At 46.8% G+C, this 22,809-nt stretch overlaps 1 protein-coding gene across 2 annotated transcripts in view; it reads left to right on the top strand.

Annotated features, from left to right (window-relative positions):
* The first annotated feature begins 7,024 nt into the window (after window positions 1-7,024).
* LOC144716655 (Trimeric LpxA-like enzyme) overlaps window positions 7,025-22,809 on the top strand; it is a 48,993-nt gene continuing 33,208 nt past the window's right edge. The window contains exons 1-4 of one of the 2 annotated variants that reach the window (XM_078591850.1): window positions 7,025-7,233; window positions 7,315-7,545; window positions 7,980-8,294; window positions 15,969-16,076. In XM_078591850.1, the coding sequence (XP_078447976.1) occupies window positions 7,102-7,233; window positions 7,315-7,545; window positions 7,980-8,294; window positions 15,969-16,076 (786 nt within the window). In that variant the 5' untranslated portion in view covers window positions 7,025-7,101. The remainder of the gene's footprint in view (window positions 7,234-7,314; window positions 7,546-7,979; window positions 8,295-15,968; window positions 16,077-22,809) is intronic. The other variant, XM_078591849.1, reaches the window with a different exon arrangement.

Genomic DNA, 22,809 nt, shown 5'->3' with positions numbered 1-22,809 from the left:
GAACTGAAGCTCCATTTCTATAGTAGAGATTTTGGGGATTTGTATTGATCTGTTTTGGATTCTTTGGCAGTGAAAGATGGAATTTATTAGGCGTCATTGACCAAATCTCATGATTCATTCCATCGAACTTCTGGAACATTATCCTCTCTCTCTCTCTCTTTCTCTCTTGAATAACGATAACATGGCATTTCCTCTTGTGGAGGAGTTCAGCGCTCGTGCGGAATCGGGACGTTGATCTTCTCAGCGCTCTTCAATCCGAGCTATAACACAAACTCTCTTCAAAGCCGCAAACATCCCCACAAGTTAGAACCCATAACAATTCAAACTCTTTCACCGTGCAGCATTTTCTAATCATGAAATGGTTCATGTGTTACTTTAAAAATTTTCAATACCGAGTACTTATTTTTTATAGTCTCAAAATTCAAATGCATACTCCAGAAGTATTTAACCTAAATTTTGTCAATTGTCTCTTATTTTTGTCGTACCTTGATTTCATTATCAAGGGAACATTTTTTTTTTTTAGCAAAAATCACGGTGCCGGGTACGGCCAACCCTAGGGTTGTGCCCGTAGTCCGATCCAGCTGTGCCCTGGATGCCACCCAGGGAGATTTTATTTATAAAGTGTAGTGTTTTTCAATGTTTGTGGGCGTAAATTGAGTATATATATCCCAATTACAGTATCAAGGGAACAATTATTTCTAAGAATGTTGTCGTTTAGAATAGGCTGCATATCCATATGTCTCTCTTTGCACATCCTCTCTCTCCACCCTCTTCTCCTTCCATCATTCTCTCTTTCTCTGAAATTCCTACTATCTCCATCTTATTCTCTGCAAATCCTCTTTCTCCACTCTCTCCTTCCTCCGTCCTTCTCTCTTACTCTGAAATTCCTACTCTCTCCATCATATTTTCTGCAGATCCTCTCTCTCCACCCTCTTCTCCTATTTTAATCTCTGCATTTTTCTTTTGTGTTATAATTTTGCGCATACTTATTTAACATATTTGTTACTTGTTCATCCTCTATGCATACTTATTGGTTTATACATAGTATTGAATGGATATCCCACGTTGCGACTTGCGCATCGACTTTGATGGAGAGTCATCGGTAGATGGTGTTCATGAAACTACTCTGCCTTTGGTTGGGACATCTTGTACCAAACGTAAATGGAAAGCAGAAATATTAAAATATTTCACGGAGATTGGATCGGGCATATGGGAGTGTCTATTATGTCGCGACCAAAAAGTTGACCCATTACGAAATAGGTTGAAGAGACGCAAAGATGGATCTACAAACTTATTATAGAGGCATTTGCATTTCAATCACAGTAGAATATATGATAAGCTGAATGGCATTCGTACTGGTCAACGCTCGATAGCTGAGGCGTACGGGCAGGGTCGTGGAGTGACGAAGACGCTTGACAAAGCGGAGGAGATTATAGCGCAATTTGTTTGTCTTACGGACTCCCCTTGGGCCATCGTGGAAAACTGTTGACCTGTTCATGTGGAACTATTCCACTAAGACAACTGTTGACCTGCTAGGATCGAAGGCAATAAAGGCTGCAACAGAGAAGCTATATGGGGTCATGAAAGGGAGGCTCGTAGAGTTATTAGCAAATATCCCGAAGGTCTCGTTAACAGTGGGTGTGTGGACGGTTGAGAATTCGTGTGGTCTTCTAGGCATCAGGCCTCATTGGGTGAACAACCAATGGGAACTGTGTAAGCGTGTGCTTGCAATACGCGAGCTTGTGGGGAAACACGATGGTGTGAATATGAGTGTAATCATGCTTCACGTGTTGGATGACTTCGGTTGAGGATGAAGGTCAGTGACAACCCATCAAACTTACTGCTGTAGTATATTATCTTATTACATAACTTCACCATTTTTTAATGTAGGTTGGCGCTATCACCACAGACAATGCCTCAAGCAACGGGCATATGATATCACTATTGGCGAAGGAGCTTAAGCTGGTGAATGACCATTTCATAGTGGACTGACATGTCCTATGCGCTGCCCATGTGCTGAACATCATTCTTCAAGATGCCTTGAAATCATTGCATGTAGCACTGACTATACCTCCCCCCAGGATTGCGGATAGTTGTATAGTTGGCGAAAGAGATGATATTGCTTATGATGCTTACATAGATGATTTGGATGCCATGCACGAGGCCGCGACGAGTCATTGAGACATGGGGATTCATGATACTGCCTTGTTCTTGGGGGATGCGGCCAGTCGTCTGCGATCCTTAGTCACAAGCATCCGAGCATCGACTCAACGATGCCAATAGTACGTGAAGACATGCAAAGATGTCGGGCAACAAAATCATAACCAAATCCCATTAGATTTTCCAACACGATGGAACAGTACGTATGCTATGTTACATGCTGCTTTGGAGAAGTGAGATGTCATCAATTTCATGGCCTTATAGATCTTGTCCATGATGGAGAAGGACTTGAGAGTTTCTCGGGTAGAGTGGAAAATGTTGGCCGACTTCCACGACATCCTGGGCCATTTTAGAGGTCAACAAACTATGTTAGTGGCTCGAAGACAGTGAGAGTCGTGGAAGTACTTCACATTTTGAAGGCATTGATGAGACATATTGATACTACTCTACAAACTTTTGATTTGTCTGCAATTTTTACTTCGGGAATAAATCTGGTTGTTGGACAAATCTAATTGGTCCGACAAACGTGTGAGAGTATGAAGAATAAGATATCAAAGTATGAGTTGATTATATCTAAGAACCGTGCAACCACAATAATGACCATTCTTGACCCTTTCAACACGGGGTCATCACTCAATCCTAGCGGCAGTCATGATGCATTGGTATTCATCCGAAAACTAATGCCCCTTCAAGGGGACCAAGATCTAGCTTGTAATGACCCTGAGGATGATGACTGGCTCACTGAACTCATCGACGGGGTACCACCCTCTAGAGAGAAGGAACGATGGGTAACCACTCCAACAGAGGAATTGAAAACTTATCTCCAATCAACAGAGAGGAAGGACATAGAGACATCACTAGGATGGTGGGCACGCATAGGCGCACAAACTTACCCTCGACTATCTACCCTTGCACAAGAGTTTCTTTCAATATGTGCGACTAGTGCCCCAGTAGAGCATTTATTCTCCACAGGACGTGCACTCGTCACTTTCAAATGAAGTCATAATGAAGTGTTGGTTACGTGCCGAGAATGCTCAACTATGTGATGGAGATAATGTCAAGGACTTTTCTGATGACGACGACTAGTATGAGATATTAATCCTACTTTATACCATTACTTGTGTTATTTTATTTGCATTCACATATAGTATGAGGTATTAATCATGTAGTCTTTTTCTTAAAATAGGATGGAGGGGCAATGAGATTTTATGAGTTTGCACAAGGGAGTTGGGGTGGACGCCAAGGACACCAAAGACAGTGATGAGAGCCGCTGATGGCAACCATGACAATGCACCAGTACAAGACGCGCCTCCACCTTCTCACGAGACGTTCTACGTCATGACATGTCACCAACGCCAACTTCAGAACCGTCCTCTGACGTGACACGTCGACATGTCGCCAACGTTGATTAATATTAGGGTTTTAAATTTACGGTTCTCTTATTTTCTCTTTCCTCCAAGGCCTATACATATGACAATGTTGTAAGAAATACTTGGTGAATTTCTTTGGAATTGAATTTTATTCTTCTAAAAGGAAGTTTCCCTAGCCGTCACCCGTCCGAGCTGCCTTCTTGCCTCTAGCCGCCGCCACCACCATCGAGAGAAGGCCACCTGTCCTCTTACGACTGCGCACAATGCCGACTGCATGCGCCTGCCGCTCATGTCCACCTGCGCCAGCCGCACGCACAGTTGCTAGACCCTGCCAACCGCAAGCACAACCGCTCGTCCACGCGACCGCCCGCCCTTGCAGCCGCTGCGCGCAACTGCCGGCCCACGAGGCCGTAGCGCACAGCGGCCTGCCCACGCGACCCTTGCATTCAGCATCTAGGGCTTCAGATCCTACGTCCTGCAACAACGCGCCTCGTTTACCGTTTAGGTTTTGGGGCGATGTCCCGAACCTCGCAAGCGGGCGACTCCCCCCACCAACTAACCATGCAATTTGATCTGCGACACCTTGTCGAAGCGCACGTCACTCGTCCCCGCCTGCGACGCGATAAGAATTACTCGCACCGCCACGGCGCACTGCTCTAATGCTGAGGTAAATTCTATCCTCTTTGGGGTCGGCGTTCTTCATCCAGTGTTTCTCAATTGTTTTTCCACCATCGTTAGATTAGCTGATGTGGCTTTTGAATCTTCTCGTGATTAGTTGATTAGACCTTTGAATCTTCGAGCGAACAACCGTTCGATTTATTGAAATTGTTGCTTTGTTTTCACCACAGTGGTTGTAAGATAGTACTCCCGCCCTCGAACGAGGAAAGGGGCTGCACCATCAATATTTCACCGGACTTAAATCTTTGAATTCGATACGTGTGAGTTGTGGTCTGATTTATCCCACCCTACACTATTTAGCCTTTCCTACCCGGTCTCCCCTATCATCATGCATCAGCAGCAATATGCCAAAACTCATGTTTAATTCTCTAAAACTCTTGTTGTCATCTTTGATGTATTTGATATTTCTAACACATAATTTTTAATTAAATTATGTGCTTCGAGCTGTCATGATCACCGCTTTTCATCTAGGCATCACCACTGGCAGTTACTGCCGCCAGCTCTCACCACCATGAAGTTTCTAAATAGTTAAAATTTCATTCATAAATATCATGTATCCTCATAATTATTATATATGTTTATTATATGCAAGCATGTTGGGTCCAGAGAGATGGAAGTAAAATTCAAGCATCAAACGATGATACATCATTCTATAATTTCTATCAGATCATCACAAGTATACATCGTTCCCATGGAAATAGTTTCTGAATGATGTTTCGACACCAACTTGTTGTTCCAATTTGAAGAGATGACAATTAAAATGATGTTGCAGCCTTTCATTTGCATAATTAACTCAAGTAATTAGCCCAATTTAATACAATTAAAGAATTTAAAATAGTCTCATTATCATATATTAACATGTTAATTAATATAAGTGAATTCTGATTTTAACCTAGTGATTGTTAATTTATGGATTTTATGGAATTTTTAAAAGTTTCAAAGAAATTTATTTAAATGGAAATGGCAGGTTTAAAAATTATTTTTAATGTTATTTACTGTGGGGATGAATTACAGATTTTTTAAAGATTTTTCTAGAATTTTGTTGATTTTTTTGGGAATTTATTTGAGGAATAAATAAAAATTTTAATCAAAAAAAGATAAATTTAGAAGGAAAATTGGAGTTCAAATTAATTTCTAAATCAGGAGGGACTGTTGTTAAATTATGATTGCAAATATGCCCTTAAAACTGCTCTCGGACGCGTGTTGCAGGCGTAAAAATCCAATAAAAAAATTTGCGGGGTCTTATATAGAATATCTGGAATTTTCTATGATTTTCCTTAGGTAAATATGGAGGAGAGAGAATCAAAGGGGCATATCTCCAATTATTTTTTAGCAACACTCATTTGCACTTGCAAATTAATGCAAGGACTTTTCTGCCAAATGCCAAGAAATCGATTTAATGACGCCACATGGTGAAATGTCAGCCGTCAGAAAGTTTAAAAATCTGTCACAGCTGACATCCGTGACGGTCATCCCCTCATGTCCCCCCTCTAATGCCCACCGTCACTGTCACCTCCCCGTCACGTCAAGGTCATCATCCATCACCATCACCGTCAAGGACCCCTATTTCTGTCACCGTCACCCTCACATCATCCGTCACGGTGCCGTCACCATGATGTGTGACGTGACTGAAGTTGATTGCTCAATTTTTTCAATTAACTTTTTGACTTAAACAATAACTTACTTTTGAAAACTTTGATTTTAGTTTTGATCGAAAGGCATGACCAAAATGATTTACTCCAGGTCCAACCTCTTAGATGGCAACAAAATGAAACTGCAATCTCTAGAGTCTGAATGAAACATAATGAAATTGAAAAGTGCAGACTATGGCTAAAATGCTCCTCCTATTACAACATCTATCTCTTCCATCATAAACCCTAAACCCTAAACCCTAAACCTTAAACACAACTGTAAACGTATTGGTTCATTATCCAAGCATTATTTGGACGACCATAAAAAGATTTAAAATCACAAATATTATTGAATGATGGTCAAGTATTTAGGACGACAATGACAATGACAATGAGGACGATAATGATGACGATGATGGTGACGAGGATGACCACAATGACGCTGGTGATGTCTATGACGATGATGCACACGACAATGATGATGATGCTGAAGATGACAATGACGATGACGATGACGATGACTATGAGGACGATAATGATGACAATGATGACGACGAGGATGACAACAATGATGCTGGTGATGTCGATGATGATGATGCACACGGCAATGATGATGATGCTGAAAATGATGATGATGATGACAATGATGATGATGAGGATGACCACGATGATGCTGGTGATGTCGATGATGATGATGTTGAAGATGACGATGACAATGAGGACGATAATGATGACAATGATGATGACGAGGATGACCACAATGACATTGGTGATGTCGATGATGATGATGTTGAAGATGACGATGAAGATGACTATGAGGACGATAATGATGACAATGATGATGACGAGGATAACCACAATGACGCTGGTGATGTCGATGATGATGATGCTGCAGATGACGATGATGACAATGAGGATCATAATCACGACGATGATGATGACGAGGATAACCACAATGACGCTGGTGATGTCGATGATGGTGATGCTGCAGATGACGATGACGATGACTATGAGGACGATAATGATGTCAATGATGATGACGAGGATGACCACAATGGAGCTGGTGATGTCGACAGTGATGATGTTGAAGATGACGATGACGATAATGACGACGATGACGAGAACGATAGAAGAAATAGGACAGTCGGGGTTTTTATTGCCGACCCTTCAACCGAAACCTTGCGTAGTATATAAACTTCTCCGCGGAGAAGCTCGAAGTCGCAGTACAAACCGAGCAAGAGGCCGCCGTTGTTCATCCGAAAATGGCGCATAAGAAGGGGGGAAGAGGCCCGGGCGACGACCCCGACGAGCTCGCGCGCGTTCCATTGCAAGCCATCCTTCTCGCCGACAGTTTCACCCAGAAATTCCGTCCAATCACGCTCGAGCGCCCCAAAGTAAGTTCTTTTCCAACTCGGAATGTAGCATTTCCTTTTGAAACGATCGATTCCGACGATCATCGACTTGATTTGACCCAGGTTCTTCTGCCGCTGGTCGGCGTGCCGATGATCGAGTATTCTATGACTTGGCTTGAATCAGTCGGTGTGAAGGAGGTTTTCGTGTTCTGTTGCGCGCATGCTAAGCAAGTTAAGGATTATTTGGAGGCGGCCGGGTGGTTGGCCCAGCCGAAGTTCTCTGTGACGACGATCGAGTCTCAGGATTGTATCAGTGCGGGGGATGCTTTGCGAGCTATTTACAATAAAAGTGTGGTACGTGGGGAATGGATTATCTCATAGTTGCTGGTTTACTTTTCGCCTTTTGTGTTTGATAGTTGAACTACATTGTCAATTTATTCCATTTATCCTGAGTTTCAGCCTCTGATCAATAACTTTCGATAAATGTCTAAAAACTAGATGCGAACTACGAAAAGTTCTCTTACATTTCAGAAAAAAAAGAGCCGTTGGAAATAAAAATGCAAGTCCTCAACCATTTCATTCATATTTCTTGAAAAAATTAGCAATTTTTGAAGAATAAGTTTGTTCCATTCAATATTGTGTTGATTGTATTTTTTCTTGAATATTTAATCTCTGGTTCTCCCATCTGTCTTTTGTCTGTAAGCGTCCGATTTAAAAGTTGCTTCAATCTCCATCGGTCGGGGATTTTTGCTTTGCTTTTGAACTTATTTATTATTGTTTTTTTGCAGATTAGGGGAGACTTTATTCTTATCAGTGGAGACACAGTGAGCAATGCGGCACTCACAAAGGCCCTTGAAGAGCATAAGGAAAGAAGGAAGAAGGACCCGCAGGCTATAATGACCATGCTAATTAAGGACGTCAAGCCATCGTATTTGACTCATCAAACTCGTCTTGGCAATGGAGAGATTTTCATGGCAATTGACCCTCAGACAAATCAACTTTTATTTTATGAAGATAAAGCAGATTACACGAAGCCCATACTTTCCCTGGAGAAGACACTCTTATCTGATAACTCTAGTTTTTTATTCCACAACAACAAGCAGGTTCTCTTCAGGCTTACTTTCTGCTCATAGTTGCGCAATGGCTTATTATTCTGTTCGCTTTTCTTAGTTGTTTGAAAATTTTTGAACACATTAATGAGTAAGGTTATATTATGTTATTTATTGCTCGAAAGTGTTTACTCGAATGCTATTTTGCAAGGGTTATTGGTTTTACAGACCTTTCTCAACTTTTTGCCCGTCATGCACTGGAGTTATTATTGTTTTCTTTTTTTTCCTGACGGTTCATTCCCGTAGTATTGTTATCCTGAAGATCTCCAATCTCCCTTGGCACACTTATCTCCTAGCATCTAACTCTCACGTCTTATTCACCAGATGGTTCTTTTTCACAATTTGTTGCATATCATGCATGTATTGTTCAGTCAGATAGTTATCAGGCTCAATTTTTTTTTATAATTGTGTGTCGTCAACGTACCTTAACAACTGAACTGCTATATCAGATATTGTTATCAGGTACTCGTATGACATAAAATCCCCTTTTGAGGAAAGGAGTAAGATCATCTTAAATCGGTGATCAATCCGATACCATGGACATATAAACAAGAGTTACATGGAGGCCAAACTGGTTCCACCTGTTACAGACCATCCTTAAACAAAACCCTCCACTTCATGAATGGTACTGTCAGTTGATGCTGTGTCCCCGTTGAAAAAAATCTCATTACGATTGACAAACCCTAGAGAGTTTGGAGGAGAAGAAGGGTCGATGGAGGTTGAGAAATGAGAGGATAGATTGACATAAGGAAGTAAGTGGCTTACATTAGGGTATTTATACCCTATGAGAGAGAGGAAATAAGAGCTCCTAAAGGGCTTATAGAATAGGGCCCAAGAGGAGGATAAGCACTTAACTAACACCCCCCCGCAAGCGAAGTATGGATGTCGTCCATATTGAGCTTGGATACAGCACGTTGAAGCAGCGGCCGGGACAGTCCCTTGGTGAGGACATCCGCTGCCTGGTCAGCAGAGGAGACGTATTCGAGGTCGAAGAGCCCCTCGTCCATACGTTCCTTGAAGAAATAGCGGTTGCGCTCCATGTGCTTGATGCGCCCTTGCTGTCCGGGGTTCTTGGCTAAGGCGATAGTGGATTTGTTGTCACAGAAGAAGTGGATTGGTCCCACATACTTCACGTGAAGATCGGCGAGGATGTTGTGGATCCACTGTCCCTCGGCTGCCCCATCAGCAAGAGCACGAAATTCGGCCTCGGCACTGGAGCGGGACACCTTGTCCTGCTTGCTACTTTTCCAGCTGACGAGGCTGCCAAGAACGAACGTGCAGTACCCCGTGGTAGACCGACAATCCACAACGGAGCCAGCAAAATCAGCATCAGTGTACACCTTCACCGTCTTGTCCGAGCTATGAGGGAAGAGGAGTCCCTTGCCCGGGCAGCCCTTGAGATACGAAAGTACCCTTGAGATGCAGCCATACCACTGCTAGTAGCCTTTACCACTCCACCTCCCTCCTGAATATACCACCTCTGAGATAACCCCAGAAGGCCTCATCTGAAATGACAGTCTTTTGGCTGGCCCAAACCACCCGAACAAATGGGCACCCAAAGAACAGATGGGAGTAGCATTCTTCATCCCCTGCACACAAAAGACTCTATGATGAAATATCTGGAAATAGTATCTTCTGGAAAGTGCAGGTCACAAGTCTTTGCCTGAGCAGCCAACAAAATATCCACACCTATAAGGATACCTTATGTTTCCGTTTGTATCTACATGCATGGAAGGTTGTCAGCTCCTCAATCTGGCCGTCTCTGATTTTCTCATCTACCTGCCCACTCTGAATCGTGGGTTGCCCTGTTGATAGGTGTTGGACTGAACTCCCGCACTATCTCTCTCTCTCCTATCTCTCTCTCTTCTTCTCCTTCTATGTTTCTCTAATCTTCCTCCATTGTAAGTGGGCCACGTTATATAAGTGGCCCACTGGGAGAACTTCTTCTCTCAAAAACTCCCACGTGTGACCCCTCATAAAATGGTCACACGTGGGACCATTTTAATGAGACTCTCACGTGTGAGTCTACTTAAGTGACTCACACGTGAGAGAATGTACTGGGGACCCCTTAAAGGGCCCCAAAACCCTAGCCTCCGTAAGGGGTTTTTTTTGTGTGAAGTATTTTTATTTCACTCCAAAGGCGCCACCCTGTGTAGGAGCTCCATTCCTCCCACCATTCCTTCTGTTTCCTCTCTGTTTATCATCTATCTGTCAATTTTTAACAAGAGGTCGAACATAGCTCAAAGAATGCTGCTTGTGCAGCAAATTCGCCACCTTCTGGTCTGACAGAGTGCCCTTGAAAGCCGGATTCCATGTGCCATCCCAGCAGTCTCAAACCCTGGCCCGCTGGTCCCAATGCAAGGGTAAATTTTTTTCAAGAACTCAGCCCAGCTATTAAAGAAGTGTCTTCAAGAACTCTTGTCTCAGGAGAAGCAGAGTAGATCAAGAGGAATGAGATGAGAAAGAATCCAAGACTTGAGTCATTTGTCGTGTGAGGTCAAGAGTATCTCCCTCCTTTGCCCTGAAGCCACAGGTCCCTTTGGAAAATAATGGAAGCTATTGAATGGACTTCTTGCCCCTCCATTCTCTTATTTATGGACTCTTACATGCCCCTGTTTGAATCAGCATGAGCTTACTCGGTGACATGTGTAGGACTGCACCGTCTTTTCTTGTTTGTATTGTAGGTTATTGGAATAGACATACCAAATGCCAGAAGCCATGGGCCCAAGCGCGGCCCTGCAGCTTGTCTGTGCCTCTGCCGAGGCCCTCACTGCCACCACCATCTGCCAACACAGCACTGCCGCATGGCTGCCGTTGATCCTATCTGCGTATCTTATATGATGAACTTGAACCCGGGAAAACGTTTGTTCTTGCAGGAATCACTGAGGAGGGAACTGTTTTCTTCATCCAGTCCACGCCACTGGGAACACTCCCTTCCACCAAACCCCAACCTACACCTTTGGTCTCTGCTTCTTCCCCCTTCCCCTCTAATGGTCCAGTTCTCAAGCTTCCCCCTATTTCCATGGTGCCGACCATCTTAATCTTCTTATCCCCATGGATCTTAATCTCATCTATCTCATCTTCTTTCTCCTTCTGTATATCCATATCATGCATGTTCTTCAGTCTCTCATTTCTGTTATCCATATCATGCAAGATCTTCTCCTCCATTACTGGATTGGTCTTCTCTTTGACCTTTTTCCGTCTCCTATGTTTGTCCCTTGTTGCTGATCACGAATCTTCTTCAAAGTTCCCTCAATTGTGGCCCGGCAGCTCTCCTAGCCTCTTTGTTCCATGCATTCAATTCAATATACTCCGATCTTGGTCGCACCTCAGGACATCATCTTTTAGAATCTTCTCAACAATTTCTTTTCACTTCTCCAGATCAATCGTCTTCTCCATCTTCATCACCACATTCTGATCTGGTTTAAACCTTTGTTAGGATCGCTGCTGGATCCTGTCTCCCCACCAAGACTTGGCATCTAGGGTCTGGAGAAAGAAGAAAACAAAATTCAACTTACATTAATTTGGGGACCTGTATTTATACAGGTTACATTTATAAGGGGCCACGCCCAGTAACTAACAAATACAAGAAAAAAGGGACATAGAAAGAAATAAAGAGAAATATAAAGACATAGTGTAATGGGGCATTGGTTTACAACCCCCTGCAAGTTGGGTATGAATATTGGCCATGCCCAGCTTGGTAGCTAGCCTATCTACTCCTGGGCCAGGCAGTCCCTTAATGAAGATGTCTGCTACCTGATCAGCAGATCCAACATAGGCAATAGTAATAATGCCAGCTTCCACCTCCATATGCAAAAGTGTCGGTCAATCTCAATATGTTTGATCTTCTCATGTGGAACAGGTTTGTTAACTATAGCAATACAGGAGGGAAAATGCCAGCCGGGCATGGAATTTATCACGATCATATATATCAATATTAATTTTGGGTTGACCATCGAGTTCGGGTGGTCTTCCCTCTTTTCATTAAAAAAAAAACGAATAGCAATTGCTGACTTATTATCGCAATACACTTTGATTGGGTCTCCTTGCATGATTTGCAGCTCTGTCAAGATGCACTTAATTTATATGCTGGTTGTTGACAACAACGAAGGCAATACCTGGCCGAGTGTGATTTCAATAAAACATACTCCCAATAAGTCTTTGACAAACTTTTCGGTCTCAGTCACTTTGTAGATCTCGTTAACTTCCCAAACGAAGCTCAAGGTGATTGTTTGAGTCCATATAGAGCCTTCTTTAGTTTACACACTACTTGTCTATCATCAGATAGCTTGTATCCAGGTGGTATACACTTATTCATATTTTTTTTTGAAGAAATACATTCTTAACGTCATAGTGAAATATCCCCCAGCTGTAATGAGCTGCAAGTGTAATAAGTATTCTGCCTTTCCTTCAAAAAAAATTATTCTGACTGAATTTAATTTTGCCACTGGTGCACATGTTTCAAAGTAGTTTATCCCATATGATTGAGTTAATTCTTTTGCCACCAGGCGGGCCTTGTACCTCTCAAATGTTCCATTGACATTGTTTTTTTTTTTTTTGAAGAAAATAGGGCAGACCACCCGAAACCGGTGTTCCATTGACATTGTACTTTGGTGAGTACATCAATGTACACCCCTCCATTTTCTTACCTGCTGGTAACTGTACTTAGTCCCATGTATTATTGTCTCCCAGGGTCGGCATCTCAAGATCCATTACTGCTTTCTATTTCTGCATAGACAGAGCCTCCTCTCCTGATCATGGGATGACCACATCCACTAGGTTACCAAAGAAAGCCTGATACTGAGGTGACAATCTGCTGTAGGCTAAGTAATTGGACATTGGTTAAGTAGCCCTCGTGGTACAACCTCTTACACCCTTTCACAAGGCTATAGGCCAATAATACTGCTCTGCTGCTGTTGTTTGATCACCTGCACTCTCAAGCTTGGATTGAAAATTACAGTGACCATCGTCAGCTTCTCTGGCCTGTTCTCCCACTCATGGAACCTCGGCAGGTTCAACCTGACTGATCTCAGGTTCAGCTTCTTCCAAGTTCCATTCTGGGAAGACCACCCCTTCCAGATGTTTCTCTGCCTGATTAGAGGTCCTCTGCTTCAATGCTTGAGGGGGCCTGTTTTTCCAATGTGTTGTCACTTCCTGATAACTTAGAGGTGCTACATGCACCACTGCTGGAAAACTTTGGGATGCTAACATTTCTCAGCTGGTGGATGAGTAGTTGTATAAGCCTTCCCCTATTGAGCTGGTTCGCCATGAAGCTTCCAGCACGTCTTGAGTATGTCGCCACTACTTGCAGTAGGTGCAGAATAGATCATCCTTCTCATCCCCCTTCTGCACATGTCCCTGAGTCTTCAATTGATTGCCCTGCTGGCTGACATTGCTACTTGTGGTCTCTGATACAGTAGAATGTGGGAGGGTTCCATCTTTCTTCTTAGTCAAGAAAGATGTAATTGCCCTGTGGCCTTTCCTTTTCCAGGTTCCACCAGCATCTGCAGCCTCATGTCTTCCTCTAGTATGAGATTTACGGCTTCTTCAATATTGGGAACTCTCTCCTGTGCAAGATCCGATTCCTTTACACCTCATACTCCATTTTGAGACGATCCTTCATCACATACTGCCACTCTTGTGACTCAGGATTCTTTATCGGCCTATAACGGTTGATCTTCTGCCAAAGGGCCATTAATTCAGTTGAATATTCCTCCACGGACTGCTCTCCCAGCACTAAGTTCGTAGCAAGTCGAACCAAGCTGTAGATGTGCCAGTCAATACCTTGTTTAGATCTATCCCGTTGTGCATGGTCCCGTATCCCTTCAACAGTCTTCAGGAACAAAAAATTCTTGAATCTTTCTCCAGCCATGCTGCCCAGGAGCCAAGCTTGTATCAGTGAGTCTTCCTGCTTCCAAAATCTGTAGTTTGGATCGTCAGAATCTACCACTCTAGTTAGGTAATAAAGTAGTCCCAGTCCTTAGAGTCAACTCATACTGACTCCGGTGAAGTAGGTTTAAGCCATCATACATCACAGACTCAGGGACCTTTGGGAAAGAAATCTGGGGGCTCTCTCATGGTATTTGAGAGACGGCACCCTTTCTGATGGAGCTTGACTTGCTTGAAAGCTCGCCGTCATGTCTGCCTTCGCCTTGACCAAACTCTCCCCGCACCAAGCAGGCCAAAGTTGATGCTGATGTGCGCATGTGGATGCCCGAATTAGGGCTCTGATACCATGTTAAGATCCCTGCTGGATCCTGTCATCTTCCCTACTAACACCTGGCGAGTAGGGTTTGGAGAAAGAATAAAATGAAAAGCAACTTACGTTAACTTGGGGGACCTGTATAAATACAGGTTACATCCGTATTTGGCCAGGCCCAGTAACTAAAAGATACAAGAAAAAGGGAAATATATTACAAACAGAAATAGAAAGAAAATTAAAAGAAATGGAGAGCAATAGAAAGACATAGGGTAATGAACTTGTTCGCAAAATATAGCCCATGTTGATTGTGATTGCGCTTCTTGGAATCCTATTCTAGAATATTTCCTCCACCATGAACTTCTTCAGTGGGTCTGGATCAGTGATCTTCTTCTCCGTCTTCATTCTCACTCTTCGATCTAGTTTCAACCTCGTTTTGTTGTCAGCAGTATTCAAGCTGGGGCAATCAAAATCGTGCCCCTGGACATCCTCTTCTAAAAACTTCTCCTTCCTCATCAGATCTCGCTGCTCGGATCTGGTGAAAACCTCGTTTTCTTATTCAGAGCATTCAACCTGCGTAGATCTTGATCGTGCCTCTGGGCATCATCCTCCAGAACCTTCCCATCCGTCATCCTCATCGCATTTAGGTTGGCATGATCTGGTCCAATCCTCGTTTCCTCCTCCGCCTCAAATTTTCTCTGATGGCCTCTATCCAAGCTATGGATTTGCATCAGAATAGAATTCCAACCCCTTGAATTCTTTACGTGAAAGAAAAGCGTAGCTAATCAGAATCCTGAACGTTGATTCTTGGCATCTAATACTGTCAACCTTTTGAATTTTGTCACCTAAATCCGTCCCAAGATATTAAATTCAGAGCACTTAGTTACTTATGGATGTATGTGCTCAGTCTGGGAAAAGTTTAGGGTGAACACATCCGCGCAAGGAGGGATAATAGTTTAGCATTTAAATAGCCAAGAATAGATCCTTAATGTATCAAGCGCTCCCAGCTTTGTAATTTGAACTTCTTAGTGTTGAAACACCAGCTCTTTCCCCAGATGCCGCCGCCATCTGTCTTGTTAGAGTTTGACAGAAGGATGAACTGAAAAAAAATCTCACTAATGAATCTCGACTCTGCTGGTTCAATACCATCTTATAAGTATATGGGCCAAGGTTCAAATAACTTAAGTTACTTATTTCTTATTGGGGAAAGAAGTGCTTAGAAAAATATTGCGTGATGTGGGCCACTTATATTAAGAAGGAAAGAAAACAATAGACCTCAGAAGGGATCTAGGGTAACACATTAAAAAGAAAGAATTGTTGGTTTTTTATGATCAGTATCATTTCTTTCCTTGCGTTATTTATTGATCAGTACCAGATCCTTCATTGGATTGTGGTTCATCTGCATATTTTAACATGGTTTAATGTTAATCAGGCACTTCTTTGATGAAATAATTTCCATTTTTTTGCAGGACTGTTATATTGATATTTGTTCACCTGAGGTTCTTAGTCTTTTTACCGATAATTTTGATTATCAGCATCTCCGACGTCATTTTGTCAAGGGTTTGCTTGTTGATGATGTAAGCCTTATAATCTTTTTAGAGTCGTTGCTCCTGTTTTTTTTTTTTCTCATTCTAGGTTTTTTTATTTACTTAGGATCAGCTGAATATACCTGTTCTTTCGTTGTCGTGTGGTGTTGGAGAGTATCTGTGGGTTGCTTCAGAACGTTATCTCGTGTTTTTTATTTATCTCGAAAACGGGTTTTTTTTCTGATTTAGCTTCCATAAGCTGTCAATCCCGTTGCTTTTCTTGAAAATGCTTCAAGCGTAATGAGAAATATTAGAATCTGAAATCATTGAAACAGGATTTGTTGTGGAAGGGAAGAGGAAGATCATCACATAACTGAGTACATAGGTGGGTATGTATACCCTAAGAGAGAGAAGGATAGATGGGCTAATGGGCTTATAGAATAAGGCCCATTAGCCCATAGTAGCTAGTCTCTCACTAACACCCCCCCGCAAGCGAAGTATGGATATCTTCCATGCCGAGCTTGGAGACGGCACGTTGAAGAAGTGGGCGGGAGAGGCCCTTAGTGAGGACGTCCGCTGCCTGGTCGGCGGAGGCAACAAAATCAAGGTCAAAGATCCCTTCGTCGACTCGCTCCTTGAAGAAGTAGCGGTTGCGCTCCATGTGCTTGATACGTCCTTGTTGTCCAGGGTTCTTGGCCAACGCGATCGTCGATTTGTTGTCGCAGTAGAAGTGAATCGGGCCGGCGTACTCCACGCGGAGATCGTGAAGGATGCCATAGATCCACTAGCCCTCGGAGGCCCCATCGGCGAGTGCGCGGTACTCGGCTTCGGCACTAGAACGGGACACTTTGTCCTGCTTGCTGCTTTTCCAGCTGACAAGACTGCCAAAAACAAACGTGCAGTAGCCCGTGGTAGACCGATGATCCACAACGGAACCGGCGAAGTCAGCATCAGTGTATACTTTGACGGTCCGGTCAGTATTGCGAGGGAAGAGCAGGCCCTTGCCGGGGCAGCCCTCCAGGTACGCAAGAACCCGGTGGGCGGCCTGACGGTGAACCTCCCGGGGAGAATGCATAAACTGACTGAGCAAGTTGACGGCGAAGGCGATGTCAGGCCGAGTGTGCGTCAAGTAGAGGAGTTTCCCCACCAGTTGCTGATACCAGTGGGAATTCTTCAGTGGTGAATCCTCCCCTTTGCCCAACTTGACGTTGGGATCAATGGGAGTGCTCACCGGCGCACAATCGGTCATCCCAGTCAGTGCTAGTAAGTCGACGGTGTATTTCTGCTGTGAGACGAAGATCCCACGAGGAGAGTAGGCCACCTCGAGACCAAGGAAGTAGCGAAGAAGGCCGAGGGCCTTGATCTCAAACTCCTTAGCCAAGGCGGCGCTCAGGCAGACAGCTTCAGCAGCATCAGACCCCGTGATGAGGATGTCGTCGACGTACACGGCAAGAATGGAGATCCCGGTCGGGCTGTGATGGAAGAAGAGGGAGGCATCTCCATTACTCTGAGTGTACCCTTCGGTCTTCAGAACGGAGGAGAACCGCCCAAACCACATGCGCGGAGACTGCTTGGGTCCATAGAGAGACTTCCGCAGGCAGCACACGTGACCGGGGGGGCCGAGAGAATAGCCCGGCGGCTGCTGCATGTACACCTCTTCCGTCAGATCGCCATGCAAGAAGGCATTCTTGACGTCGAACTGGCGGATGGTCCAGTGGAAATGGGCCGCAAGCGCCAAAAGAAGACGGACAGTCTCCATCTTCGCCACTGGTGAGAACGTCTTGAAGTAGTCTACGCCATAGGACTGAGTGAACCCCCGAGCCACAAGCCGAGACTTGAGGCGTTCGAGAGTCCCGTCCGCATGATGCTTCTTGGCGTGGATCCACTTGCAGTCCACAGCCCTCTTGCCAGGGGGAAGTGGAACGACGTCCCACGTGTGGTTCTTGAGGAGAGACTGCATCTCCTCATCCATCGCCGCTTTCCAAGAAGGAGAGGCGAGAGCATCGGCTAAGCGACGAGGAACGTGATCGGACTCGATGCGGGAAAGAAATAACCGGTAGGGAGGACTCAACCGGTCAAAGGAGATAAAATGAGAGAGACGGTATAGGGAGGCCTTAGTGAACTGACGGACCCCTTTCCGTAGAGCAATAGGCCATCCCAACTGATCGTCACCATCGACAGAAGATGGAGCGGAAGCAAGGGGGAACTCCCCGGGAGGAGCAGGAGACGACACACCGGATGAGGAGTGTATGTTGGCGGTAGGAGGGGAAGATGAGTTGGATGGAGATGAGGGCTGGTCACGAACAGGTGACAAGGGCGACTCACCGGGAGGGGACGAGGATGGTGAACCGGAGACCAATGGGAGAGGAGGAGTTGCCAAGGGGGGAGGGGCAGGAAACGAAGACGAAGTGGAGGACACGTCCAAGGACCCCGCAGGGGGAACTGAGGAAGAGGAGGCAAGGGGAGAGAGATCATGGAGGGAGGAGGGTGGTGTGGTGGTGGTAGACTCCACGATCAGACGGGGCCCCAAGGGGGGGGCCGAAGGAGCCTCATCCAGCGGAAGGCGTGATGAGGTAGAACAGTCCCCAAAGTAGGGTTCATGCTCTGCAAAGGTGACGTTTGCCGAGATGAAGAAACGCCGAGAGGGCGGATGGTAACACCGATACCCTTTTTGGAGGGAAGAGTAACCCACGAACACGCACCTGAGGGCGCGAGCATCAAGCTTTGTGCGTGTCGGAGAAGAGTCATGGACGTAGGCCGTGCAGCCTAAGATACGAGGCAAGAGCCCCGTCCTCAGGGAAGCGTCCGGGAAGGCCGCAGTCATCCGGTCCAAGGGGCTGGAGAACTCCAGGAGCGGGGTGGGGATACGGTTAACGAGATGAGTACTCGTCAAAATCGCATCGCCCCAAAAACGCCTAGGCGCCTTCGAGTCCAACAGCAACGTGCGCGCTGTCGAGGTAACATAGCCGATCCGCCGCTCAGCCATGCCATTCTGCTCGGGGGTGGCCACACAGGAGGACTCGTGGAGAATGCCCTGGTCGGCAAAGAAAGAGTCGAGGTCAGCGTTGAAGAAGTCCCAAGCATTGTCGGACCTAAAACGCTGGATGCCGCGACCGAACTGCGTCTGGAGCATGGTGCAAAAATGTCGAACATTCTGCGCAACCTCCGACTTCGCAGTCAGAAGGTAAACCCACGTATAGCGGGTAGCTTCGTCCACAAAGAGTAGGAAGTAGCGGTGCCCCTTCAGACTGGGCTGTGGGGCTGGCCCCCATACATCACTGTGGACGCGGAACAGCGGGGTCGTAGTGTGAGACGGAGAGGAAGCAAAAGAGGATCTACGATGCTAGGCCAACTGACAAGCTTCACAAATCACAGTCTTGAGGTCCACGCCCAAACATAACGACGGAAACAAACGCTGTAAAGTAGAGAAAGGGGGGTGTCCAAGGCGCTGATGCTCCATCAGAAGACGACCCCGACACTGCTCAGCCGCAGAGAGTAGAGTCCGGTGCACCATGAAGCACTGGGAGCGGCCTCCGTCATCCAGCAGCAGCAGTCCATTCTCCCGCCTAATCGGTGTAGTCCGGCCCACCTTGTCAGACAGAAACATACCGTCAGGCCTGAGGTGGAATGAACAGGAGACGGCATCAACTAAACGCTGTGGAGACATAAGAACTGCCCGCAGGTCGGGAACATGCAGGACGTTGTGGACCACACCAAGACCGTCCACATAGACTGCCCCGATGCCAGCCACACGAAGACGTCCACCCCCTGCCGTGAGAACAGTACGGCCACCCTGATGCCGCTCGTAGGACACAAACCGGGCATTACTCGGGGTCATATGTTCGTGGCCCCGAGTCAAGGACCCAAGTAGTATCGGAGACGACAGGAGAGTGAAAAGCCGTATGACCACAGTACCATTCATCGGAAGGGGAAGGAGTGGAAGACGCACCAAAACCACCGAAGTAAGCCGTGGATGGATTCTGCAGGGCTGCCATCTGGTCACGAAGTCGGGCCAAATCTGCCTGGAGCTGATCCATGGTCACTGAGGAGGCGCTGGCGGAGGATGAGTCAGACTGGGCCACCATGGCCTTGCCGTCGGCGGCCTCTTTCTTCTTTCTCCAATCATTCAGGCGCTTCTTGCACTTGTTCTTCCCGTGGCCCGGTTTGCCGCAGTATGAGCAAACCGCTGTCCCAGCTGGTGGAGCTGCGGATGTGGGCGTAGGGAGGATCGCTGGGGGCTTGCCGCCGGAAGAAAGTGCAGACGCGGTGTGGGCAGAAAGCAGTGCGGTCGACTCGCCCGGAGGACCGGAGGAGGGAGTCCCATGGAGGAGAAAGTGACTTTCCTCCTCTTGGAGCTCCTTCACCAATTCCTCAAGAGCAGGTGGACCTTCTTTGCGGTGCAAAGCACGACGACGGATGTCATCATACTCGCGGTTCAGGCCGCTGAGGAAGCCCATGATCCGCAGGAGGAGCACATTCTGGTACGTCTTCGATGTCGGGTCGTCGGGTGGAAGATAATAGTCCACCTCATCCCACATCTTCTTGTGGGCAAGTGCATATTCAGAGATGGTCAGCGTCCCCTGACGGAGATTGCTGGCCTGACATGCAAGAGCATAAAGGCGCCACCAGTCGTTGTCCCGGCCACAGAAGGAGCGCGCCTGATCCCAGAATCTTTGACCGCTTTCTGATGCGGAAACCGGTCGCGAAGTCGGGAGCCAGGGTACGCATACAGCCAGCCGAGGACGAACTGTTCCTCAACGTCCCACGCCGCATGGTGTGGGTGGTCGACTGTAAGGGGCTCTTCAGTGCAGTGCTTGAAGAGCTGACGTGCCTTCAGGGCGGTTTCGACAAAGCGCATCCACTGAAGGAGATTCGGGCCCCGTAGGAGTGTCACCTCCGGGACCGATGGGAGCGGATGGGCCACCTTGTAGGACAAGGGCCTCTCGGCGAAGTCAGTCTCAGTGAACGGCATGTTGGTTTCGGTGGCGGCGTGCGGCGGCGGCTGGCGGCTGTGGCGCATGCGCGCTGCGGCTAGGGCTGCGGCGCGTGCGCGCAGCGGCGGGCGGCTGCGGCGTGGGCGCCCTGCGGCTAGGGCTGCGGCGCGTGCGCGCGGAGGCTAGCGGCTGCGGCGCGGGCGCGCTGCGGCTGGAGCTGCGGCGCGTGCGCGCGGCGGCTGACGGCTGCGGCGTGGGCACGCTGCGGCTGGAGCTGCGGCGCGTGCGCACGGCGGCAGGTGGCTGCGGCGCGGCGCGCTGCGGCTAGGCTGCGGCGCGCGCGGCTGGCGGCGGCGGCTGGCGCGTCTGCGGCGGCTAGCGGCTGCGCGCGTGCGCGCGGCTGGCGGCTGCGGCGTGGCGCGCTACGGCTGGAGCGCGCGCGCGCAGCGCGGCGGCGCGGCGGCTGCGGCGCAGGCGCGCTGCGGCTAGGGCTGCGCGCCGCGTCTGGCGGCTGCGGGCTGCGCGCGTGCGCGCGGCTGCGGGCTGCTGCGCGTGCGCCGCAGCGGCTGCGGGCTGCTGCGCGCGACGCGGCGGCTGCGGCTGCTGCGCGCGCGGCGGCGGCGGCTGCTGCTGCAAGAGCGGCAGCGGCGATGTGCGGGCGATGTCAAACCCTAGGTGAGGAGCTCTGGAGCTCTGATACCATGTTGTGGAAGGGAAGAGGAAGATCATCACATAACTGAGTACATAGGTGGGTATGTATACCCTAAGAGAGAGAAGGATAGATGGGCTAATGGGCTTATAGAATAGGGCCCATTAGCCCATAGTAGCTAGTCTCTCACTAACAGGATTCTTTCCTGATATGCTGTTGTAAGTCTGTGTGTGAGAGCGATGCAAAGAGGAACCTTCTGGTTGTCATAATGGATACACCTAGTTTTCTCTTTTAAATTTGCATCACCATTTGTTTGTTGAACTTTGCCATCTCTTGAGAAATTGGAGGGGAAATCTGAGAGGATGGAGACTGTGCCACCCTAGAACATAATTTTGGGTTAAAACTCACATATTTTTATTCATGTTGTGAGTTAGCAGTTATGCAGTTATAAATTTTCATACAGTACCCTACCAAAATGCTGATAGGCTTTCCTGTTTCTACCAGAAACCCTTTGCTCTCACCGAATGAGAAGATTTTTTGTTTCATGGAGGATAAAAATCCATCTGATTTGGCGGTGGCTATTTTCTCTAAGACAGGTTGTAGCCTCTCTACTATTAAGAAAATAAAATGTGGTTTTGATATGATCCCGGACCCTCTGGGGGAAGTCTCATCTTTTGGCCATTAGGGCCATTTAGGTCTCTCCCTTCCCATGTTTTCTTTGAATAGCACAGTCCTTCCTTTAGGAGGGCAGACAGAAAGTATTACGCTAGTGGTTGTTCTTATCCCATCTTCCCTCCACGTCTGAGTCCTGTCTCTTCCCCTACGATCCTCGTCCTTGTGATTGTTTCTACTTCACCGTGTCTTCACGAAGCTCATCTCTGGTCGATCGGTACCTCCTCAATTTGGCCTCTTCCCGACCATTCCCATCCGCACCATCTGGGAACTCTCCCGCTCGTGTCCCACTTGACCCATCCATCTCTATCCAATTGAGGTTTATGCTATAGGAATTACATCAAAGACAATATGACCAACAGGTTTGTATCAGGTTTTGTTCCGGAATAGATCAAAGAGCTATTTTTAAAATGTACTAGGATTTTGTTCTGCTTATTTAAGGTAGGCATGAGAGCACTGGAAGTAATATTATTTCCTTCCTGCTTTGGCTCCAGTGGCAGGGTAACACAAAGTAGCTTCTTTTGGGACA

The sequence above is a fragment of the Wolffia australiana genome, chromosome 2, assembly GCF_029677425.1.
Source record: "Wolffia australiana isolate 7733 chromosome 2, ASM2967742v1".
Classification (NCBI taxonomy): Eukaryota; Viridiplantae; Streptophyta; class Magnoliopsida; order Alismatales; family Araceae; genus Wolffia; species Wolffia australiana.
This window is presented reverse-complemented; position numbering and strand designations above follow the sequence as displayed.